Raw genomic sequence first — 23,893 nt, 5'->3', positions numbered from 1 at the left:
AAGAGCTTTACAAATGATGGATTACTTTTGAAGTGCAGTCACTGTTGGTTTGGAGGCAAATGTGACCAATTTGCTCACAACAAGGACTTTAGTTGTGTAGAGAGATTAGAGAAGCTGGGTTTGTTCTCCTTAGAACAGAGAAGGTTAAGGGGAGATTTGATAGAGGTGTTCAAAATCATGAACGGTTTTGATAGAGTAAATAAGGAGAAACTGTTTTCAGTGGCAGAAAGGTCGGTAATAGAAGATACAGATTTTTAAGGTGATCGCCAAAAGAGCCAGAGGCGAGCATGAGGAAGCATTTTTTTTATGCAGCTAGTTGTAATGATCTGGAATGAACTGCCTGAAAGGGTGGTGGAAGCAGATTCAATAGTAATTTTCAAAAGGGAATTCGATCAGTACTTGAAGGGAAAAAAATTACAGGGCTACGGGGAAAGAGGAGGGGAATGGGACTAATTGGATAGCTCTTTAAAGAGCCGGCACAGGCACGATGGGCTGAATGCCTTCCTCCTGTGCTGTACCTACTATGAGCAGCAAACGAATGAATGACCAGATAATGTTTTTTGTGATGTTAATTGAGGGAAGAATATTGGCCAAGATACCGGTAGAACTCCTTGCTGTTCTTTGAATAGCACCACAAGAACTCCTGTGTTCGCCTGAACAAGCAGATAGGGCCTTGGTTTAACATCTTGTCCAAAAGACAGCACCTCTGGCAGTGCTGCATACCCTCAGTACTGCACTGAAGTGTCAGCCTAGATCATATGTTCAAATCCATATTGGGGTTTGAACTTCAAACCCTTCTGACTCAAGTGAGAATCATTTTTTCTATGTGTGTACGAATGCTGAAGAGTTTCTTGGTGCATTCAGGAATTTTGTTTCTGCTGCTTTCCAGTGTTAAGGCAAATTGTTCCAGGCGGCTTTGACGCATTATCTCAATTCTTTTGAGTTTTTCTTTTTTTTTATTAATTAAAGGTGTTGACTTATTGCTGAGGTATTTGCCCTCTGGTATTTTGCCTATGTGACCTTTATTCATGCAAGTGCCTTGACCTGAAGTGTTGGTAGGCTATTCAATTATGGTGGGAATTACAGCAAAGCCTGATCGTGTCCTCAGCTTCCAGCAACTTGCACTGAGCTTGAACCCTGGCTTATTTTTTTTATCCCGTTCTAATCTCGGGAGAACTGAACACAATTTTAGTGCCCTCACATTGCCTTGGCTGAAATGAGACTAGGGATTGAAACTGGGCCCTTCCTGATTAATATGACTCAGCTACTCAGTGCATAAATTCACCGAGCCAATGTAAAGCCTGTTCTACAGATCTCCAATAAAATTGTCTCATTCAGTCACCGTTTAAAGTTTCCCATTACATGTTACTAGGGTAGAGGGACACAAAACAAAGGAAGAAAATATATCTCCTGAGAATGGGAATAAGCAGTCTAAAGAAAAAGCAGCCTCTCCAATTCCCTAACCTGTGAGAATAACGAGGTAACAATCACGAACATAAATCCAAAGAGGTCCTGCACAAAAACTATCTATACCTAATTAAGAACACATGGTAGACCCATAAATAATTTTACAAAAGAATTCCCATTGCTGACATTTAAATTTTTAAAAATTAGTTTTCAATAGATAATGCATTAACCATGACCCTGCAGCACCCAGGAATGCACATGTAACTTGGAAGGCTTATAAGTGCCCATCGGTTTCACTGAAACCTGGGGAATGGTTGAAGGCATTGAGAATTTTTTTTACATCACACTAATGACTGGAATAAGGTACAGAGGTAATTCATCAGTTAATGTTTTCATTCCTATGTGAGCTAATTTAAGTAATTTTGATATTGTAAAAGTGATTTATTCTTGCTTGAAATGTACAGTTTTACTGAGTATTAATTTCAGGTGCACCAGTTGCTGGAGGAGGGACGTTTGGAGTTTATCATTGGAGGTCAGGTGATGCATGATGAAGCAGTAACAGAACTCAGTTCCCAGATCTTACAGCTTACAGGTTAGTATCCTTCCCCTCCAAATCTATATTCCGAATGACAATATTGAGCTAGTGTAGCATGCTGAACAAGTAATTTTATATTTCCGATTGTGTCTGATACAGACTTTTCTTCTAACACCTTGAATGCTGAATGCCACCTCCAGCCTTCAGAATATACATTGTGTTCTGTCAAAGAACCTTTCTCGAAGAGCATTTGATTTTCTGCACAATACTTAGGGTGACTATTTTCAAATGCAATAAGACATTGACCTCCTTGGGTCAAACCCTCATATCCGATCATTACGATACGTTGGTTGAAAGGCTATTTTCAGCATGTCTTTTTGGTTTTGATGAATTGTCCGCACCCAAAACATCAAGAATCTGTCTTTTCTCTTTACAGATGCTGATTGATTGACCTGCAGTGTATTTCCAGAATTTCCTTATGATAATACTGTGTATCTTTGTCTTTTCTGATCTTATCTATCAGGAGTACCAAGTTTATTAAAATGTGATCTTTTAAACAAAATGGTGCTCCACCCATGTTAAATTGGAAACATCACTGATACTAGACAATCATATTTGTCTCATATACAATTGTAACTTTTATGAAGTTATTTTCATGATCTTGATTTTGAGGCATTTATGAAGATATCTTGATGAGACCTGTATGTCTTTGCAGAAGGACATGGTTTCCTGTATGAAACATTTGGAAAAAGACCTCAGTTTTCATGGCATGTGGATCCCTTTGGCGCATCGGCCACCACCCCCACAGTGTTTGCTTTGGCCGGTTTTAATGCTCATCTCATCTCCCGTGTTGACTATGATGAAAAGGACATGATGCAGAAAAATAAGGTGAAACAGAGGAAGGGAAAAACCTAGGAACAATCTAACTGCTAATGTCATCCAAATCTAGAATCCTGTCAGTCTTATTGTATATGTACGTTCTAGCCATACAAAACCCTGGTTAGACCGCACCTGGAGTGCTGTGAGCAGTTCTGGGCACCGCACTTTCGGTAGGACATATTGGCCTTGGAGGGAGTGCAGCGTATGTTTACTAGAATGATACCCGGACTTCAAGGGTTAAGTTATGAGGAGAGATTACACAAATTGGGGTTGTATTCTTTGGAGTTTCGAAGGTTAAGGGGTGATCTGATCGAAGTTTATAAGATATTAAGGGGAACGGATAGGGGGGGATAGAGAGAAACTATTTCCGCTGGTTGGGGATTCTAGGAGTAGGGGGCACAGTCTAAAAACTAGAGCCAGACCTTTCAGGAGCGAGATTAGAAAACATTTCTACACAAAAAGGGTAGTAGAAGTTTGGAACTCTCTTCCGTAAATGGCAATTGATACTAGCTCAATTGCTAAATTTAAATCTGAGATAGATAGCTTTTTGGCAACCAAAAGTATTAAGGGATATGGGCCAAAGGCGGGTATGTGGAGTTAGATCACAGATCAACCATGATCTTATCAAATGGCGGAGCAGGCACGAGGAGCTGAAGGGCTTACTCCTGTTCCTATGTTCCTATGGTGTAATATGTTCATGCTCCTGCATTCTAGTTTCCCTCAGGTGAGGCACTGTGCTGTGCCTCTGATGTATCCTATCTAGCAATACTGTTTAGAATTACTAAACATTGTCACAAATGTGGTGGAAGGATTGATATGTCATTCTGTGTTCTAAACAGTCGCTATAATCACAGTTATAGTGTTGTGAGCATCTCAAAGTTGCTCAATCTACCCTGCAATTTTTATCACACAAATTGTTAGAATTAAGTTGGACCTTATCCTGTGACAAATGCACCAAGAATTGTTAGCATCAGATATTGAGCTGTGAGAAATTTCCCTCTAATTTTTATCCCCGTATCGCAACTCATCTGGGATGGGGAGGGCATTGCTGGATGATCTTCCAGACTTGTAGCACAGGGAGGTGCACAAGAACAGTTAAACGTGGCTCCCTGAGGTTTGTCCTTTCCTCGTTTTGGAATCCACTAAGTGCCTCCTATGACAGGATATGTATCTTGCACAATTCTCTATCACCAGTGTGGTGAAGATTAAGGTATTTTTAATGGGCTGTTCTCTTTTTCAAGGATCTTATTGTATATCCTGTAAGTAGACCTCTCATCACCTGCACACCAGAAGTTACAGCCTCTTGACGTTCAGTCCCCTGCAGAAATCATGTATCCTTTACAACTCACAGAAGTCTTGCTCAGTGGAGCCCTCTGTGCTTTGCTACTTTTCACTCACAAAGACTGTAAAATCAGCACACCACACTGAAGCTAGGCTCAGGTTCTGAATTGACTAACTGGATTTACTTACATAAATTAAGCAAGTACATGCAGAACAATATACGTTTCGGTACAGTGACAGCAGTACATTTTAAATCTACACCGTGCCCAAACAGCATTGAATGTAGAGCGTTTCTTTTACCACCAGTATATAACTATCTCCAGTGTAAGCTTTTAGTCCTGTTCAATTCAGGACCATCTTTTGTTTCCACACTCTCTCAAGGTTCATTCTCCCATGCCAGACAAAAGCGATTCATTTGCCTTTGATTTTCCTGGAGTTCACAGCAAATTCTGGTTAGACATAAAATAATAAATATTGATGTTACATACTAAATGGTTCAACAGTTGCTCTGAAAGACACATTTCCAATCTGACTGATCTACAGAAGGGAGTTGTTCAAACTTCTCAAAGGATGCCTTCCTGGTATAATTAATATATTAAAATATGCTGGAAGTTGAGAATAAAGGTTACTTTCCAATAACTAGACCTACTGGAGCCAGGCGACTATCTTAAGTCTATTTTGTTGTTGATTTGAATTTTTACATAATGCAAATTATTCATATCACATGATACTAGCGCTTTACAGTATTAGAACCTTTGAATTTGTCACCCTTCCCCGAGAAACACCAGGAAAATTGTGAATTCAGCTGGATAGCCCTGCATGGTGCCCTTAATCATCTTCACTGAGTTTTAAGCATGCTTCTATTTAAGTTTTAAGACTCTCTCTCCAGAGAAGTTTGTTGGGTAAAAAAGAATTGTAGGGCTGTTTTTAGGATTCTGTGGCAGTTTCCAATAGATCTACAATTCGGAATATCCAAAAAGGTTACAGCAACAATAATCAGGGCTACTGTTTACAGTAATTGAATAACTCAAATTCCACAGTCCCATGTGATTAAAAATGGATTTTTTTTTTTGACCAGGATCACATTCTGCAAGTTTGTCCATTTTCCCATGACAACAAAAAAAATAGTGGGCTTCCCTATACTATACAAAGAGACTGTTACCCCCATTGGTTTGCAGTGACTGAATAACTCAAATTCATTTTCATTATGAAGAAATATGTTTTCTTTTTTACTGGTTGTTTAGTGATAACATTCCACAATTCCATTTATTTTTCCTGTTAAAACAGAAAACCAGTAGCTGTAAGTCAAATATATTGTCCTTATAATTCCATGTATACTATTGTGCTGATATCAGCAGTACAATGCAATCTTGCCAGGAGCTACTATTTTTACTGTAAATAAATGGTGTAGTAAAACAGCAGCAACATGATGCAATGGCAGTGATAGAACATGGGTTTAATCTCTCCTCTTCTTCCCCAGTTAATATACTGATCTAAGCTGCGTTGTGGGGAAATATGATGGGGAGGGGGGGGTTGTGGTGCCTCAAAAGTGGGAGGGGAAATCAATGCGAGAATTATCCTGGGTCAGTGCTGTGTATTCTTAATCACTACTCAAGAGTGGCATTGGGACTGGCTTGGGAGCAGGTCACTGTAGGTTATTAATGGACAGTAACTTCACAAATGGGGAATTTTGCCCACAATCCATTGTCTCTGTTGATTCTGTTACTGGGCAGAACCTTTTGATGCCTCAGGAGGGGGCAGGAACGTCAGACCCAAATATCTGCTCCCAGGTGTCTCTGACCAGTTCTGAAGCTCAAGGCAGCGCAACAAAAAGTATGATGGTGAGAGACTGAATAATTACACAGATATCTGTCTCTCTTTTTGTAACATTTCGGATCATGAGGCAAGTCAGTCGAATACACACCGTCTTAAGAAAACTGAACTGTTTCTTTTTCTGAAGGCGTTCATGTATCTGGATGGGCTCTGATTTTTTTTCTCTCTCTCTCTCTCTTCCTGCTCTTCCCCCCCACCCCCCCCCAATACAGAAGCTCCAGTTTGTGTGGCGAGGATCATCTTCTTTGGCACAGCAGCAGGAAATCTTCACTCACACCATGGATCAATACAGTTATTGTGTCCCCTCTTCTCTGCCATTTTCCAACAGGTAATAATATAGTTTTCACTTTAATAACCCAAATAAGGAAGCATTGGGTGGATGCACAACACTTTTAGTATGTAATTAAATGTTGCATTCTGTTATGAAATGATGTTTCTTGTGTGGCGGTGTGTTGCTATGCGTTGGAGCATCGGCATGCAAGTCAGAGTAGTGCAACATAGGTTTGACTTTTGTTTTTCTTCGCAGTGCTTATGGGGAGGCACTAGGCAAATAACATGCATCAACAGTACTGTTATAGATGGATACCACAGCTAAGCCATGTCTACGTGGGTGCCTAAAAAACAGAATGCACAGCTAATGGCACTGAGGCTGCACAATGGGCCTGTCGGGCATTCAAATTGTGACCGGTGTCAACTGATCTTTTGACTTATTTCCCACAAATAATACATTTCAAAATGTTATTACTTCATTTTTTCCCATTGAGTGTAAATTATACAATATACAATCCAAATTGCGTACTGCAGAGGGAATAAAATCAATACTCAGCTGAGAGTTATAGCATCATTTTATGAGGGAGATCGAGTAGAGGGTTCGTAGTAGCGGTGGGCCTTTCATTTTTAAATCCCTGTAAAGGATGAGGCACTGCTGTTGGTATCAAAGGAAAGGGGAGAAAAATCAGAAGCATGACGATAAATTATCAGCACTGATAGATGAAATAATGCAACATGCTTGTAGATCAAAGTAACAGTACTACAGAAAGCAAAATCAGTATCGAGGGAACTTTTCCCTACATCTGAACCCTGTTATACCTGAGTAGGGAGTTGTGGCTGCTGACATAAAAAAATGTTTACTTTTGCTGGCTGGTGTCTGTCACCTTGAGGAAAACCTATTTATGACTACAAGATAATTACAGATGAGGGAGAACATTCGGCCCATCTTTGTTCATCCATCCAGAATGTTCCTAAAGTTCCTCCCTGCAGCATCCAATTGGTTCTTAAAGGATCCCACGGTATTTTCTTCCACTTCCCTATCTGGAAGTTCATTCCAAGTGTTGACCACTTTTAGTGAAGAAGAACTTCTTGATGTAACCTGTAAATTTGCTTTTTACTAATTTGAGCCTGTGTCCCCTTGTTCTACTCTTGCAATTTAGTTTCAAGTAATTTTCCAGATTTACCTTTTCCAAGTCTAGAACTAGGGGGCGGCCATTCAAGACTGAGATGAGGAGGAATTTCTTCATGCAGAAGGTTGTGAACCTTTGGAATTCTCTACCCCAGAGGGTGTGGATGCTCAGTCATTGAATATATTCAAGGCTGAAATGGATAGATTTTTGGACTCTAAGGGAATCGAGGGATATGGGGATCAGGTGGGAAAATGGAGTTGAGGTCAAAGATCAGCCATGACCTGATTGAATGGCGGAGCATGCTCGAGGGGCCGTATGGCCAACTCCTGCTCCTATTTCTTATGTTCTTATGTTTTAAGTTAACATCTAATAATTAATTCTATTATTTTACATGGTATTGATGTTGCCTGTTTTTGATATGTTGCCATTTCTGAACATGGGCAACATGTTGGCCTGTTTCCAATCTACTGCTATGTCCTCTGCTGGTGCACATTGGTTGCACTAGCAATGCAAGACAGCCTTTTTAGGCTGAACTTGGTACTGGTCTCAAGCTATTGGTTTATGCAAAATTAGGAGCTAATAATGCTTTTTTGACATTCATGCAGTGCAGAAAAACAAGATTACACCAACACCATGCACACAACATAACTGAGATGCAATATTCATTGGCTATCCCTGCCTATCTCTGTAACCTCCTCCAGCCATACAACCCTCCGAGATCTTTGCGCTCCTCCAATTCTGGCCTCTTATGCATCCCCGATTTTAATCGCTCCACCATTGGCGGCCGTGCCTTCAGCTGCCTAGGCTGTAAGCTCTGGAATTCCCTCCCTAAATCTCTCCGCCTCTCTCTCCCTTTAAGACGTTCCTTAAAACCTACCTCTTTGACCAAGCTTTTGGTCACCTGTCCTAATATCTCCTTATGTGGCTGGGTGTCAAATTTTGTTTGATAATGCTCCTGTGAAGCGCCTTGTAACATTTTGCTACTTTAAAGGCGCTATGTAAATGCAAGTTATTGTTATGCAATATAACTGGGATGAAATATTCATTGGCTATTTTAGCATCTTAAGGAAAAATAGTCTGCAAACAGTGGACACTCACTTGTAAAGGAGAGGAAAAAGCATTTTACAGATCAGCTTCAAGGATATATAATCATCTATTTGAATATTGTTTAGATCTGGCTTTTTTTGGAATGGAGTTGCTGTTTTTCCTGACCCACCAAAAGATGGAATTTACCCTAATATGAGTCTCCCAGTGACCAATGAAACCATTCGTGCTTATGCGGAGACCATGGTATCAAACATCAAAGAGAGAGCAGCCTGGTTCAGATCTAGTCAGGTTCTGTGGCCATGGGTAAGAGCTGCAACATATAAACCAGATTTTTGTTGCTTCAAAATGTTGAATGATTCTTGTGTATTTGATATGCAGTAATGTGCATTGTGGGTCATTCATGGAATTTCATTGTAATGTTTAAAGTATAATTAAACAAGTTGTAACAAGCAAAAAAAAAAACAATTGCATTCATTTCATATATATAATTCATGTATAAATGTGCCAATCCTTTGTCCCAAATATACTTTTTCCAGGTTCCATCCCACACTAGTTATTTTTCCCCTATTTACTTTCTACTTGCTTCTTGATTTCAGCTTCTGACACAGTCATTCTCATGTAAAGTTATGTTGACATTTTCAACTTTGAATCACTGACTTGTTAAATCAGTGTCTGACATTAAGACCTGATGAGTCGTAACTTCCTCTAGTTAAATGTCAGAAAAACTGAAGTAATCTACTTTGATTCCTGTGAACTCCTTTATGCCTCCAGCATTGACTCCTTTCAATCGGCCTGATTGTCACCCCCGGTTAAAGCCCAGAGGTGTGGAACCTTGGTGTACTGCTTGGCCCAAGCTCAGATTCTTTCCCTAAATCCCATCTTTTACCAAGACCACTTCCATGACCAAAACATTTCCCACCCCTGCCTGTGCCTCTCTTCCTTCACAACCAAAACATTTATTACCCCAAAGTTCAATTTTTACAGTGCATTCCTTGCTGGCCTGCTTGGTTTCATCCGTTACAAACTAAGTCGTTCAGAATACCTTGACCCATGTCCACACCCACACAGAGGACTGTACTTCCATCACCCATCTTGCCAAGCTCCACTGGCTCCCCATGCCCTAGTAAATTGACTTTAAGATCATTGTTCTCACCTTCAAATCCTTCCATGGCCCTGTCCCACCCGATCTTAATAATCTCCTGCAGCTATATATCCTCGCATGCACTCCCAGCCCTCTGACACTGGCTTACTTCTTGTTCTCTGCTTTGCCATCAGCAGCTGTTCCTTCAACCATTATGGCCTCACTTCTGAAACTGCCCCTCCACCAACACCTTTGCCTTACCACTCACTTCCCAACTTTCAAATATTCCCTATAGACCTTTCTTTTTGATTGTATTTTAGCTTCTCGCCCCCACTAATTCCCCTCTTCCCTTTTCTTCCTCATGCATAGTGCCCACTCTTTTTGTTCATTGGTTTGTAAAGCATTCTCAGATGTCTGTCTGTCTGAGGAGCACCAGAAGGTGTTCCATAAAATGGTGTTGCCAGTTTGTGTGTAACCTATTTTTCCCTTTTATTTGTACCTCTTTATTGTTTGCCTGCAGGGCTGTGATAAGCAGTTCTTCAATGCCTCTGTGCAGTTTGAGAACATGGATCCATTGATGGAATATATTAACCAACATAGAGATGAATTTGGAGTTACAGTGCAATACGCTACACTGAGTGAATATATTCAGGCTGTTCACAATGCAAACCTGACTTGGGACATCCGAAACAACCAGGACTTTCTCCCTTACTCCTCAGGTAATGAAAGGGAAACAAAAAAAATCATCTTTATTGGAGCACACATTACTTTGTTTTAATTTTGAAGGAAATAGGCCAGTTTTGTGCAGATTTGTAAAAGCTCTTGCTATAGTTGAGGGTCCAAAAAATATTGAATCTACTAATGACCTAATAGAGGCTTCTTAGCAGCTGGTTTAAGTAGTATAAATGGGTGATGCCTTTGGTGAGATGTTGTTCCTCTTACAAGTCTTGTCACTTTGAATATTTTTTTATCTGTTCAATTCAATTGCCCCTATTCTCAGTCCTGTTTGCTTTTTTGTATTTTATATGGTTCACTCCTGCATCAGTGGCCACTGGTCTCTGAACATTCAAACTTCTCAATGATGACCGTTTTTAAAAACTATCTGATGTGAACAAGGAGGCCATTGCCTCCCCTCCCCCCTCCTCCTCCTCCCTCCACAGCTAGCATACCGTACCTATGTTTACAGGTGGCAAAATTCATCTGCATTGATCTGATGGATCCATTTGCAATCACTGTATGCAATAGCACATTTAAAAATTAAAACTGCCATTCCAATTTTAAAAATGTCTTTTTTAACTAATTTAGAGCTCTAAAATGCTTGAGAAAATGAAGTATGAGCAGCAAATTATCTTCGTTGTTTTAAATCCATCCTAATATTTCAAACACTTAAAGGGCCTTTTTAAGAGAGCTAACAAAATATTCTGTATATTGGGCAAAATCTCTGTCCTAAATGGTCATACGTTGGAAAAATACTCGAGGCAGCGATATGGATCATTTGTTATTCAGGCGTATGTGTCCGTGGATCAATCCAGAAAAGCTGTGCTGATCTGTTGTCTGTAAACACTTGCAAGGAGACCTGGAACGAAGAGCCTCCTCTGCTTTATTTTGTAAACAATTTTACAACACCAAGTTATAGTCCAGCAATTTTATTTTAAATTCACAAGCTTTCGGAGGCTTCCCCCTTCGTCAGGTGAACGATATTTCACATCGTTCACCTGACGAAGGGGGAAGCCTCCGAAAGCTTGTGAATTTAAAATAAAATTGCTGGACTATAACTTGGTGTTGTAAAATTGTTTACAATTGTCAACCCCAGTCCATCACCGGCATCTCCACATCATGCTTTATTTTGCTTTGAGTGAGACTTTCCCGGCATTCTGCTGTTGAATGTGATGCCAGTGCTGTACCTTGCCAGTTCCTGCAGAGGGAGCCATTGTGTGCTTTATGCATCAACAATTGGTAATAACAGGGTCAGAATTTTAAAAATTGTGCTGCTAACTGCTCCGTACTTGGTACATTTGAGATATTTGTAGATAGATAGGTTCTTCAAGCACATTGCAAAACTAACCAGAGGCTGTAGTATCATTTTTTATTTATTAAACTAATGGGAAGTAATCTCTAACCGTACAAAATTAGGAAGGTTTTTGTTTAGTAATTTGAAGAGAGATGTTATAGGTATGCCTGAATGTCATGAAGTGGAGGAGTGAATGCTTTGCTCAGCAAAACCATTGTACTGAAATGGGGGGGAAGAGTGCTATTGTCATCTGTGTAAAGAACTGGTTATTTTGCAATCTTTGTGTTGTATATGGCATGCAGAACATTTGCGGGTGGGTGGGGGGTTTCCGACTGTGAGGAGGTTGAATTAACATGCATAGTTTTAGTTTTCATTTGGATTAATAACGATTGATAATTCCTGATTGATCATATTGTTCAGCTTGGTAACTCCTCCTGACTAATTTCCTCAATGAGGTCAATAGAAATCGATGTTCAAACATTTAATCTGAGGTAATGAATTGCAAAAAAAAAAATGCTTTTCAGTTTTCTTTTAGAAGGATATTGATGGTGATGCTCACATTTTAAATATCCATCTGCTTGCGGTAATGAGCTTTCAGGGTATTTGAAGGTCTGAGTGTGTCATGCTCTATGCCCAGAAAGGTTAGTACCCAAAATTGAGGCATGGTTTCAGACCTTTTGGTGCTCCATTTCACCAATGCCAGGTCAAATTGTCCAGCTTAATTACAGAATCCCTTAACAATTCCCCCTTTTAAAATGGTAAATGTTCTTACTCTCTTCTAGTTCATTGATCGAGTTACTATTATCGTCTGTGTTACTCAGACAGTGCAGAGTGGAAGCCAGGTGCTTGCACATAAGGAGGGAGCAAGAATCATTAGTAACACTGTCACTCACGTGTGGTGCAATTTTTTTTTAAATGCAGTAAATCTAACTAATGTGCAATCTCTAGGATCGATGGAAGAATAGCAGGTGGATGTAGAAACCTTTGCCACGCTGGTCATTGAATTTTTGGTTAAAATAGCATTGGCCTGGGAAGAAGAGCTCTTTGTTTAATCCTATGACCGTGTATACCATGTGAACAAAGATGGAGCCAGACTGGAGTTGCTACCTCTGTTCCCAGTTATAAGCGATTATGGAACAGAAAAGACCAACAGATTTGGCTTGAGTCGAACCACCATCACTAACTAGGCAACAAGACAACTGTAATCAGATTGACTACAATGCTTCAGTTTGTGAAACACGTGAATTTTATCTTGAGTTAAACATATTGCATATTATTTTCCGGCTCTCTCTCTTTGTTCCTGTGAGCAACTGGGTGGCTTCCACTCACTGATGCCACATGGTATTGCTGAGACCAGGACCCTTTTGCCTAGTACAATGTGTTGGAGCTCAAACACTCTACCATTCATGTTTCATAAGTACCGATTTTGTTCTTTCAAAAAAAATTGTAAATGATACAGATATCTTTATTGCTGAACTCTGTTTTATATTTTAAATTGCAACTATACAGAAGAAAGGAAATTTAAATTCTTTATTGGCAACAGATGATGCTGATTTATATTTTACCTCTGTATATATCCAGAGCCATTTCAAGCCTGGACTGGATTTTATGCCTCTCGGAATATACTTAAAGGAATGGCACGGAGAGCAAATTCTTTCCTCTATGCCTGTGAATCTCTTTTCACGTTGTACCTCTTAAGATACCCATCAGGATCTATGGACAAACTTTGGGCTATAAAACAAATTCAGCAGCTGAGATGGGCAGTATCGGAGGTGAGGACTTTCAGGCACCTTGCTGATCAACTAAATTTTCGAGTAAGGTATAAAGCGAAGAAATATTCCAAATTGTACTCATACTGTTTTGAAAAAGCTGGTCAAAATTATGACAAATAGTATATTTTTTAAAGGAGCAATATCAAATATGACCAAAATGCATAGCATTTTTACAAAAAGAGGCTAATAGAAACAATGTGGGACGTTCAGTGATGGTGAAAATTGCTTGGGGGGAGAAACACTGTAAAATTCATGACGAATGCAGAACACTCCATGAACTGTGTCTGTACTCCCAAGAAGTAGAGCTATGGAATAATACAGAGCAAATTGTATTTTGATGCCATGTATCTGGTACAGTAGCCTGTTTTCACAGAGCTACTGTTATTATCTAGTGTAGATGCAGTCAAATTATAACAGAGAAGATAATGGATACTTAGCTAATTACCAGGTGCTAATCAAATTGAGATTCAAATGACTTGTGTCATGTGTACTTACACGACTGTGTTACCATCATTAATAAGAGTGAATTTCCAGAAAATGCACTAACTTGTATGTGTTTTTTTCAAGTAAGCAACAGTGAAGTTAAAATGTTCACGATTTGGCTTGCAAGGGTAATCCTACAATTTGTTAGCACTCATTCTTATAATCCTAGATAATCAATTTTTTAAAAACTGATCACTGCATTTATTGTCCTAGCTGTACAGAATTCATATGTGTTTATTGAGCATGGTAAGTTAATCAATCAGTAGGGTACTCCGTTATACAAGTGGAGACTAATTTCATAATGCATTTGAAAAAATAATCACTCAGTAAACATAGGAACCACGAAACATTGGGAGAATTAAAAAAGTTAGCATTTCCACTGAAAGCTTTTAATGAGGGTAATGGTGCCGATTCGCAGTGCAAATATTTGTCATCCAACGGATGGAGAATCTAGCAGGTTGTGATTTGGGCGTGCTGACTTCTGTACCCCAATTCCTGATATGCGCTCCCATCGTGCAATGCTTTGCACTGGGAGTGCTAAATGGTAGGATTAGCTCCACTGAATGATCTAATATCATGAAATAAAATGAAATGGAAAATTTTAATAGTTTCAATTTATATTCTTTACACCCTGGGGGAAAATTTTGATAAGGGCTGTTTTCAGGTCGGGGTAGCGTGATGTGCTAGTACTCTGTGCCTGATGGAACTGTGAACAAAGTAACATTCGCGCCAGACAAGTGCCAGGCAATGACCATCTCCAACAAGAGAGAGTCTAACCACCTCCCCTTGACATTCAACGGCATTACCATCGCCGAATCCCCCACCATCAACATCCTGGGGGTCACCATTGACCAGAAACTTAACTGGACTATCTATATAAATACTGTGACTACAAGAGCAGGTCGGAGGCTGGGTATTCTGCAGCGAGTGACTCACCTCCTGACTCCCCAAAGCCTTTCTACTATCTACAAGGCACACGTCAGGAGTGTGATGGAATACTCTCCACTTGCCTGGATGAGTGCAGCTCCAACAACAATCAAGAAGCTCGACACCATCCAGGACAAATCAGCCCGCTTGATTGATACCCCATCCAGCACCCTAAACATTCACTCCCTTCACCACCGGCGCACTGTGGCTGCAGTGTGCACCATCCACAGGATGCACTGCAGCAACTCACCAAGGCTTCTTCGACAGCACCTCCCAAAACTGCGACCTCTACCACCTAGAAGGACAAGAGCAGCAGGCACATGTGAACACCACCACCTGCACATTCCCCTCCAAGTCATACACCATCCCGACTTGGAAATATATTGCCGTTCCTTCATCGTCGCTGGGTCAAAATCCTGGAACTCCCTTCCTAACAGCACTGTGGGAGAACCTTCACCGCACGGACTGCAGCGGTTCAAGAAGGCGGCTCACCACCACCTTCTCGAGGACAATTAGGGATGGGCAATAAATGCTGGCCTCACCAGCGACGCCCACATCCCGTGAACGAATAAAAAAAAACTTTGTGCTGTGTGCTACTTACCATGATATCTCCGTGCAGCCAACGCTACCCGTACAGAAAATGAGGAAGTTGGAAATGGGGTGTGCACAGTGCAGGTCATCAGCAGCCTGCAACCCCTTAAAGGTGCAGGTGCACATTTCAAATGGCAGGTACACAGTTCACTTGGAGAAGGGAAAAATAGCCGTGAGGATAGCAGGATCGGCACAAAAGAGGGCACCACGCTTCTCCGATGATGCACTGGAGGCCCTGGTGGAAGGGGTGGACAAAAGGAGGGCCAACATGTACCCGCAGGGTGACAGGGGACCCTCCAGGCTGCAGCTCCGCAGGTGTTGGCAGGCTGTGGCACAGGAAGTCAACGCCAGGAGAATTGCACCACGCGCGTGGGTGCAGTGCCGAATGAAGTTCAAAGATTTGACATGAATGGTCAAGGTATGTGAATGCAAGTGCCAAGTGGCATATCCTACCAACTGCACCACTGCTCCCCATCACCCACCCACCAACAAACACTGCCCATCCATACTCAATGCTGCACTCGGCATGCTGCATCTCACCCGCACATAGTACCATATTTGCAGGCCACGCAACCACCACTCACAGGTCACACAAACTGGCAGCTATTCGACCACGACAGGCACATCACCCGCACATCTTGCAGATACTCATTGACACACTGTCTTCTGTCTTGCAGATGATGGCGTATAACAGCCGGCAGCAGGAGGAACTTGAGGGTGGACGGGTGCGCTCACACGTTCCTCACCCCCCCCCCCCCCCCCCACCAGAGGAGACAGTGCTTTGGATTGTTGGATGGGCCGTCGCTGCAGCTGTAACAACATGCTACGCAGGAGGTCCTGATGAAGGGGTCTCTGTATATCTGATGCTCCTTCTCCTTTTCCACATCTCCCTCCTCCCATAATCTTTTCTACCTCACGTACTGCAGATGCGCTCCACAACTGAACCTGTTTCCCTTTGTCATTGCAGATACCCACGAACATGTGGCGGCACTGTTTGAGGAGGAGGAGGAGGGGGAGGGGGACACTAAAGCCACACCGTCACTCGATCTGACACTTGCTTCCATCAGCTCAGAGACTGACACTGCGCGTCCTTTAGAGGCTATGTTAGAGGAGGGGTCTTCCCGTGATGAGACACCGAGCACAAATGTGCAGGAGACGGGGTGGGGGGAATGGATACCACAGGTGCCAGCTCACCGGAGGGCGAGGTCGCTCACTAATTCTGCTGCAGAGGAGTCAGATGAGGACTTCAATGGGCCAGGCTACAGAAGATGGCTGATGGGCGTACACCACCAAATGCTTGGGGCACTGGAAAGCCTGCGCACAATGAGAAGGGGCATGGAGGAGTCCAGCTCCAACTTGGCGCACCCTTGCGTCTTCGTCCACTTACACTTGTCGCTCCTCCACCTCCTCCTCAGCCTCTTCCTCCTGCACCTCTGGCTCAGGATCTTCTCCAATCATTGGTGGCAAAGGCTGGTCCCTCATGATGGCGAGGTTGTGCAGCATGCAGCAGACCACCACAAATCTGCCCACCCGCTCAGGGGAGTACTGCAGGGCTCCTCCAGACCGGTCTAGGCAGCAGAAGTGTTGTTTGAGGAGGCCTATGGTGTGTTCCATGATGTTGCGTGTTGCAGCATGGCTCTCATTACAGGCCTGCTGTGCACATGTGTATGGGCTTCTGACCGGTGTCATGAGCCACGGCGTGAGGGGATAGCCCTTGTCGCCCAGTAGCCAGCCTTTGACTTGCTGAGTCGGATGAAAGATAGCTGGCACATTGGACTGCCGCATGACAAAGGCGTCGTGACTGCTCCCAGGGTAGCGGGCATCGACCTCCATGATTCGATGCGTGTGATCGCACACCAGCTGCACGTTGAGGGAGTGGAAGCTCTTTCAGTTGATGAAGACAGCCGAGTTGATATGCGGGGCACGCAGGGCGATATGTGTGCAGTCCATGGCACTCTGCACCATGGGGAAGCCAGCAATGCGGGCGAACCCCCGTGCTCGCTCGTTCTGCTTGTCTGTGTCGAGACGGAAGGTGATGAACCTTTCCCCATCTGGTACAGTCCGTCTGTGACTTCCCTTATGCAGCAGTGCACTGCATACTGCGAGATGTTGCACATGTCGCCAGCAGAGGCCTGAAATGCTCCTGAACCGTAGAAATTCAGTGCCACGGTGACCTTCACAGCCACAGGCAATGCTGTCCTCACCCTGCTCTGAGGCTGCAGTTGTGGCCGCACCAGTTGACGGATCTCGATCACGGCTTCCTTAGTGAGTCTCGGGCATCTGATGCAATCCTCCTTGGTCATGTTGAAGTAAGAGAATTGGTCTTGGAAGGCCCTCATTGAGTAGGGCCTCCTGCTCAGTGCCCTGCGCCTCCTCGTCCTCCGTCTCCTCGCAGATTGACCTGCTGTGCTTGGCCTCTCTGTATGCTCCCAGTCATGCTCAATGCCCAGCGGGAACCCTAGCAGACTGCCCATGGTTGCCAGGAATGTTGTTCAACCACGGTTTTAACTTTCCGAACCGTAAGGCAGTACCTGTCAAAGCATTCTCAAATGTATTCTAGGAACTCTCAGTAAGTTTAAGGAGCTTCAAAAAACACTTCCTACTCCACCAGCAGCCAGAAGCAATAATCCAGCAACTAACCTGCAACACCTGCATGGCCCCTTTTACATTGTGATGGTGGAGTGTCCTCCCAGCACTATACGACATGCACAGATGGTCGGGGTTAAGACTGTGCGTTGAGTTGAGCGTTAAGATCCAAAATGGTGTCTATCACTTTAAATCAGCGTTGCACACCGATTGCATGCATTTTCTCCCTACTTTACGTGCTTCCAGCGTTCGGTATTTGCAGATGCGCTAGCTCCTAAACCAAGACGCCATCTTGGATGTCAGAGAGGCCGTGTAGCGCCGAAACAACGGGCGCTGTACGGCTCAATTTAGCACCCAGTGTATTTCAGTTTCATCTTTATGAATATGTCAACATTTTTGTACTAGGTACAACATCATGATGCCGTAACTGGGACGGAATCTCCCAAAGTGAGAGATATGTACATGGATCACCTATTACGAGGAATGTGGGCTGTGAAATCAGTAATGGCCACCATATTTCAAGAAACCCTGAAAACTGGAAAGGATAAGTTTAATTTTCCCCTTTCCTATAGTCAAGACACCAGAAGTACAGGTACAGATATTTTCTTAAACAAGTTGCCAAGTCTTCTTGAATGGTGCTTACACTGTTTATTGTTAACTGGGCAGAATGCATGAACAGGTACACCAAGTAAGTTGACAATAAAAGCAGTCATTTTTTAAAAATTCAAGTTCACGGACACAGTAAGACAAATAGACATTAACAATCTTTTATGACCTGGTCACGAGCAGGGCTATTGGAAAATACTGAAAGATTGTGACAAAAAATTGCAGCGATTTCCTCGTCCTTTGCGATGGAGATTCTGGGCTTCAGTGGATACGTTTTGGTACTCTCTGTTGCTAATTCTGACTGTTAAATAGTTTTATTGCATATTAAAATTGTTTTAAAATTATTTATTTATCCTTCCTCTATTCTCAGTTCATAGTGGCTCTTCAACACCCCCCCCCCAGCTTCTCCCTTTCCCACTGTCCATGTTGGCACTCCACCTCTCCCCTCCCTTCCCCCAACCCACTAGCACTCTTCTCTTAAATGACAAGATCAGATTCCTGCCTATAAAGTGAAGCACAGTTTGATCCCCTGTAGTAGTAGCAGCATAGGTAGGAATGGTGGTGAGAGGTGAGCCAGAGAGTGAAGCATGTTGATTTTTGGCAGGGTGCAGCATGATTTTCTGGGTTGAAACCTAACTGTGATATTTCAATGGTCCTGGTAACGAGTAGTTAATGGAATGTACATGAGAGACATGTATTAGCAAATCTGTATCTAAATATAGGTTTTCACTTTTTCAAAAAAAAGTTGCTTGACAACATGAAGCTGCCCATTAGAGCAATTGTAGGTAAGATTTTAAAATCTTGTGGTAATTACACAAAAGTTTCCATTGGGTGTCTATTTATGTCTGAAGCTTGATGCAATACCACAAAATTAATCTGAATCCTGATCAAATCAATCCACCCTAAAAAAAACGTCAACTCTTCGACTAATAAAATGGCTGTGGAGAAGTCTGTGCCTTGAAACCTATTGCCTTGTTGACTGAATGAAAATTTAAAGGGACTCAATAGTTTGGGACTGAAAGAAGCCAAATTGGTTTAAAAAAAATAAACAAATGTAACAAAAATAAAAGAAAAATTGAATTCGGTTGAGTACTAAAGAATGGTTTGTGTATGCATGTACAAACACAAGCTTAAACTAAAAGGAAATATTTTAAATGCATTGTAATAGTCATTAAAATAAATTGCACGTGTTGATGTTTTTATCCTTAAAAGATATGGGGACAGTATTTAAAAGGTTTGAAATCCTGTTTCGAGACAGTTATTGCACGTTTTCAGTACACTTTCCCCAATGTTAAAATGATCCATTTTATGAGTTACAATTATCTGAGAGTAATAAAACTGGTCTATGGAAATAAAAAACTACAAATGCTGGAGATCTGGAAACAAAATAGAAAAGGTTTGAAAACATACAGCAGGTTCATCAGCATCTTTGGAGAGAAAGGGAGGTTGATGTTTCGAGCATTCACTTTGGTGGGAAGAATAGAAAAGCAGGAGATTTTTTAAATGGTGAGAAACTATTAAATGTTGGTGTCCAGAGACACTTGGGTGTTCTCGTACAAGAAACACAAAAAGTTAGCATGCAGGTACAGCAAGCAATTAGGAAGACAAATGGCATGTTGGCCTTTATTGCAAGGGTGTTGGAGTACAAGAGTAAGGAAGTTTTACTACAATTATACAGGGCTTTGGTAAGACCTCACCTGGAGTACTGTGTACAGTTTTGGTCTCCTTATCTAAGGAACGATATACTTACCTTGGAGGCGGGGCAACAAAGGTTCACTAGATTAATTCCTGGGATGAGAGGGTTGTCCTTTGAGGAGAGATTGAGTAGAATGGGCCTATACTCTCTGGAGTTTAGAAGAATGAGAGGTGATCTCAAGATTCTGAGGGGGCTTGACAAGGTGGAGGCTGAGAGGTTGTTTCCCCTGGCTGGAGAGTCTAGAACTAGAGGGCATAGTCGCAGGATAAGGGGACGGCCATTTGAGATGAGGAATTTCTTCACTCGGAGGGTTGTGAATTTTTGGAATTCTCTACCCCAGAGGGCTGTGGATGCTGAGTCGTTGAGTATATTCAAGGATGAGATAGATACATTTTTGGAATCAAGGGATATGGGGATCGGGCAGGAAAGTGGAGTTGAGGTTGAAGATCAGACATGATCTGATTGAATGGCGGAGCAGGCTAGAGGGGCTGCATGGCCTATTCCTGCTCCTATTTCTTATGTTCTTATGAGCAGGACCCTTCAAAACCTTGGAAGAAGGGGAGGTTGTGCCCAAAACGTTAACCTGTCTTTTCTCTCCACAGATTTTGACAGACTTACTACTTGCTTACAAAAAATTTCTGTGTTTTATAAACTAGCCTATGGAAATTTTTGATTGCCCTCCTTAATCATGTGACTTCACTTAAATGATTAGTAAGGTCATGAATTGATGAGCCATTGTTTATTTAACCCTAATTTCAGCAAAGCAAAGCATTACTTCAGGAGCACACATTTGAAAGCTTAGCAAAAACATTTTTGTAAATTTTTACTCTAATGGGTTTATGGTGACAGGTTCAGTGCACTGCACCTTTCTTGTCATAATTTTTGGGTGACTGATTCCATACTTTGGGGAATGGACCTTTTGTGAACATGATTACTTTAAGATTTTCTCTTGATTTTCTTTTGATCATTTTGTAAATTTGTGTAATCAATTGTTGATTATTAATTATATAACATTTCATCAGTATAGAACGACATGTGTAAATATGCATGTTCACACTTGTCTTGAATGTCAGACTGTTTCTATTTTTTCCTCTTTGAAAGAGGATGATTCTTTACAGATCACTGTGTACAACCCTCTTGGATGGAACATCACTACTGTTATTAACGTCTCTGTTGCTTATTCAGTAGTCAGTGTGTATGACGATGCAGGAAACGCTGTACCATCACAGGTATCTGACTTGTATTTTTGTTGATAATATTGACAAATGAATCCAATAGGTAATGTTTTCATTAGGCAAAGTCTATGATAAAATTGGTGCAAATTTTTGCAGTGTAAAACCTGAAAAAGAACTGCATTAGAAATTGTTTTTTTACGTAATATTGTATCATAGACTACATACGGGGAAAGGGCGGGGGAGCGGAACTAGCTGGATTGCTCTTGCACAGAGCTGGTGTAGACTCGATGGGCCGAATGACCTCCTTCCGTGCTGTAACCTTTCTATAATTCGATGATTTTTTCCTCTTCATGATCCCAGAAAACACCACCTTTGTTTAGCATTCATGTCATGCAAAAATGTTTCTTGTATCAGCCTTGGCACAGTGATAGCACTCTCACTGCTGAGTCAGAAGATTGTGTGTTCAAGCCCAACTCCAAGGCTTTAACACATAATCTAGGCTGAGGGCGTACTGCATTATTGGAGGGGCCGTCTTTTGGATTAGATGTTAAACTGAGGCGATCTGCATGCTTAGTTAGACATAAAAGATCCCACCGCACTATTTGAAGAAGAGCAAGGGAGTTCTCCTGGTGTCCCGGCCAATATTTAGCTCTCAACCAACACCGTCAAAAACAGATTAACTGGTCATTTATTTCATTGCTATCAATATGACATTGCTGTGTGCACATTGGGTGCCATGTTTGCCTACAAAACAATAACTACACTACAGAAGTAATTCATTGGTTGTAAGGAGCTTTGGGATGTCCTGTGGATGTGAAAAGTGCTATATAAATGCAAGCTCATTCTTTGCTCCTTTTAATATTTTACCTTCATTATAATATAGTTCTTGAGATCTGAGCATGTTTTATTATACAGTGCATAAAGTATATCATAAAAAGGTTGAGAGCTGAAATTCAGTGGCTTACTGGCTTAGAACTCAAACTAGTAAGAAGTTAAGTGTTGGATGGAATAATAGTGATGATCCTGCGATCCTGCAGGATTTGCTTATTTTTAGAAAATAATGAAAATTTTGGTACAGGTTATTGGTTCCCTTGGCTTTCGGGGCTAAAATCAAGGCTTATATCTTTAATATCTACAGTTTCTGTGTCTCATTATTGCTTCATAGCTATGTCATCCATCCATGTAGATATTAATAGTGCCTTACATTTTATAATTATTATCATGTTCTCGAGTCAGGGGCATGCTATCTATGATTTTCCTATTGCTGATTAAAATGGTTGGAAAATAATGCATTGCGCACACCCAAATTTCCAATATGTACTCCCAGAGGGTGAGGGTCCCCTTGGGAGCATGGATTATTCCTCTGGTGGAATGAATACATGAAACTAAAAAATCTAAAGTCTAGAAAATTAAAACAACTAATGTCTCCCACAATCAATGTTTAGCAACTGTTTTCCAAGATATGTCTTTCAATTTTATTGTTTAAACTAAGTGTTGGCTAAACCACACTCTTCCATCTCTTCGCTTAATTCAGTAACTGGCTTACAAACTGGTGAACAACATACTGGTTTCTCCATAATAACTTTATGTAAGTGGACACTGGCCTAGAAATTGGTCTGCGCATTTTCGGACGCTTCTCGGACTACTAAGGCCCCAATATGGTGGGCAGGATGCGCGAGAACATTTCCGGCCGGAAGTGCAGCCTCCGCCATATTGGGTAATGACAAACAAGAGGCGTCCGTTACCCATACCTGAAGCAGGCGTTAAGCCCTTTGCATATGCAAATAAGGGGCCTAACGCCTGTTTGTGGCCCCCTTCTGTAAGATTGGTTTGCCCTGAGGCTGCACTCGGGGAAACCAGCCTTAGGGATCGAGTGCAAGAGAAAAGGTAAGTAACTTACCTGAATGTTGAGCCGGAAGCTCCGCCCAACCTCACATTAAAGGACCTGATCGCTGTTCCTGGCATCTCTTTCCCCCCCCCCCCCCCAGTGTCGTTGGACGCTACTCCTGATCCGATCCTCAGCCCCGATCTCCACTTTGCCTCCGACCCGACTGCTGCGATCCATGCCGCCAAGCCCTGCGATTCCCCGATCCCTGACTACGCTTACCTGAGGGCTACTGTGGCGCTAGTAATGACCCAAACTGAAGAGTCCTCTTCACTGGGGTGCTCTTGAGGCTCGAGGCCCAATTTCAGGAGTGTCTCGGGCCTCACCATTCAGGCGCAGGTGGCGCGAACTGCCCCCCCTGCCCCCCCGCACGCCCGAAAATGGTCGCAGCCCAATTTCTAGGCCATTGTATGTCTCTGCTCCATTCAGATCTGAGCCAAGCTGAGTGTGTGGAAAGGAAAAATCAGAAAGGAGAATCACACCTGGTGCTTCCTGGAAGCTGGGTACAGGTAATATGGAGGTAGCCTGGGAGCATGCCGTGTGCTTGTCCTCTCAGCAGTAAACTGGTAAGGTCAGGCAATCTGAATAGAGGAGATAAATTACAAGAGATAAAGCTTCTTGGCAAGTAAATATATTTTTAAGTTCCAGTAAAAATAATAATACCTTCCGGTGAATCAGTGAGTAATTTTGTAGTTCTG

At 42.1% G+C, this 23,893-nt stretch overlaps 1 protein-coding gene across 2 annotated transcripts in view; it reads left to right on the top strand.

Annotated features, from left to right (window-relative positions):
- Nucleotides 1-23,893, top strand: part of man2b2 (mannosidase, alpha, class 2B, member 2) — a 69,635-nt gene that overhangs the window by 9,742 nt on the left and 36,000 nt on the right. For both annotated transcript variants that reach the window (XM_067994328.1, XM_067994327.1), the window contains exons 3-10: nt 1,894-1,999; nt 2,658-2,830; nt 6,148-6,263; nt 8,508-8,685; nt 9,984-10,182; nt 13,056-13,246; nt 18,239-18,425; nt 21,237-21,364. In XM_067994328.1, coding sequence (XP_067850429.1) covers nt 1,894-1,999; nt 2,658-2,830; nt 6,148-6,263; nt 8,508-8,685; nt 9,984-10,182; nt 13,056-13,246; nt 18,239-18,425; nt 21,237-21,364 — 1,278 coding nt within the window. The remainder of the gene's footprint in view (nt 1-1,893; nt 2,000-2,657; nt 2,831-6,147; nt 6,264-8,507; nt 8,686-9,983; nt 10,183-13,055; nt 13,247-18,238; nt 18,426-21,236; nt 21,365-23,893) is intronic.

This window comes from Heptranchias perlo, chromosome 1 (assembly GCF_035084215.1).
Source record: "Heptranchias perlo isolate sHepPer1 chromosome 1, sHepPer1.hap1, whole genome shotgun sequence".
Lineage (NCBI taxonomy): Eukaryota > Metazoa > Chordata > Chondrichthyes > Hexanchiformes > Hexanchidae > Heptranchias > Heptranchias perlo.
This window is presented reverse-complemented; position numbering and strand designations above follow the sequence as displayed.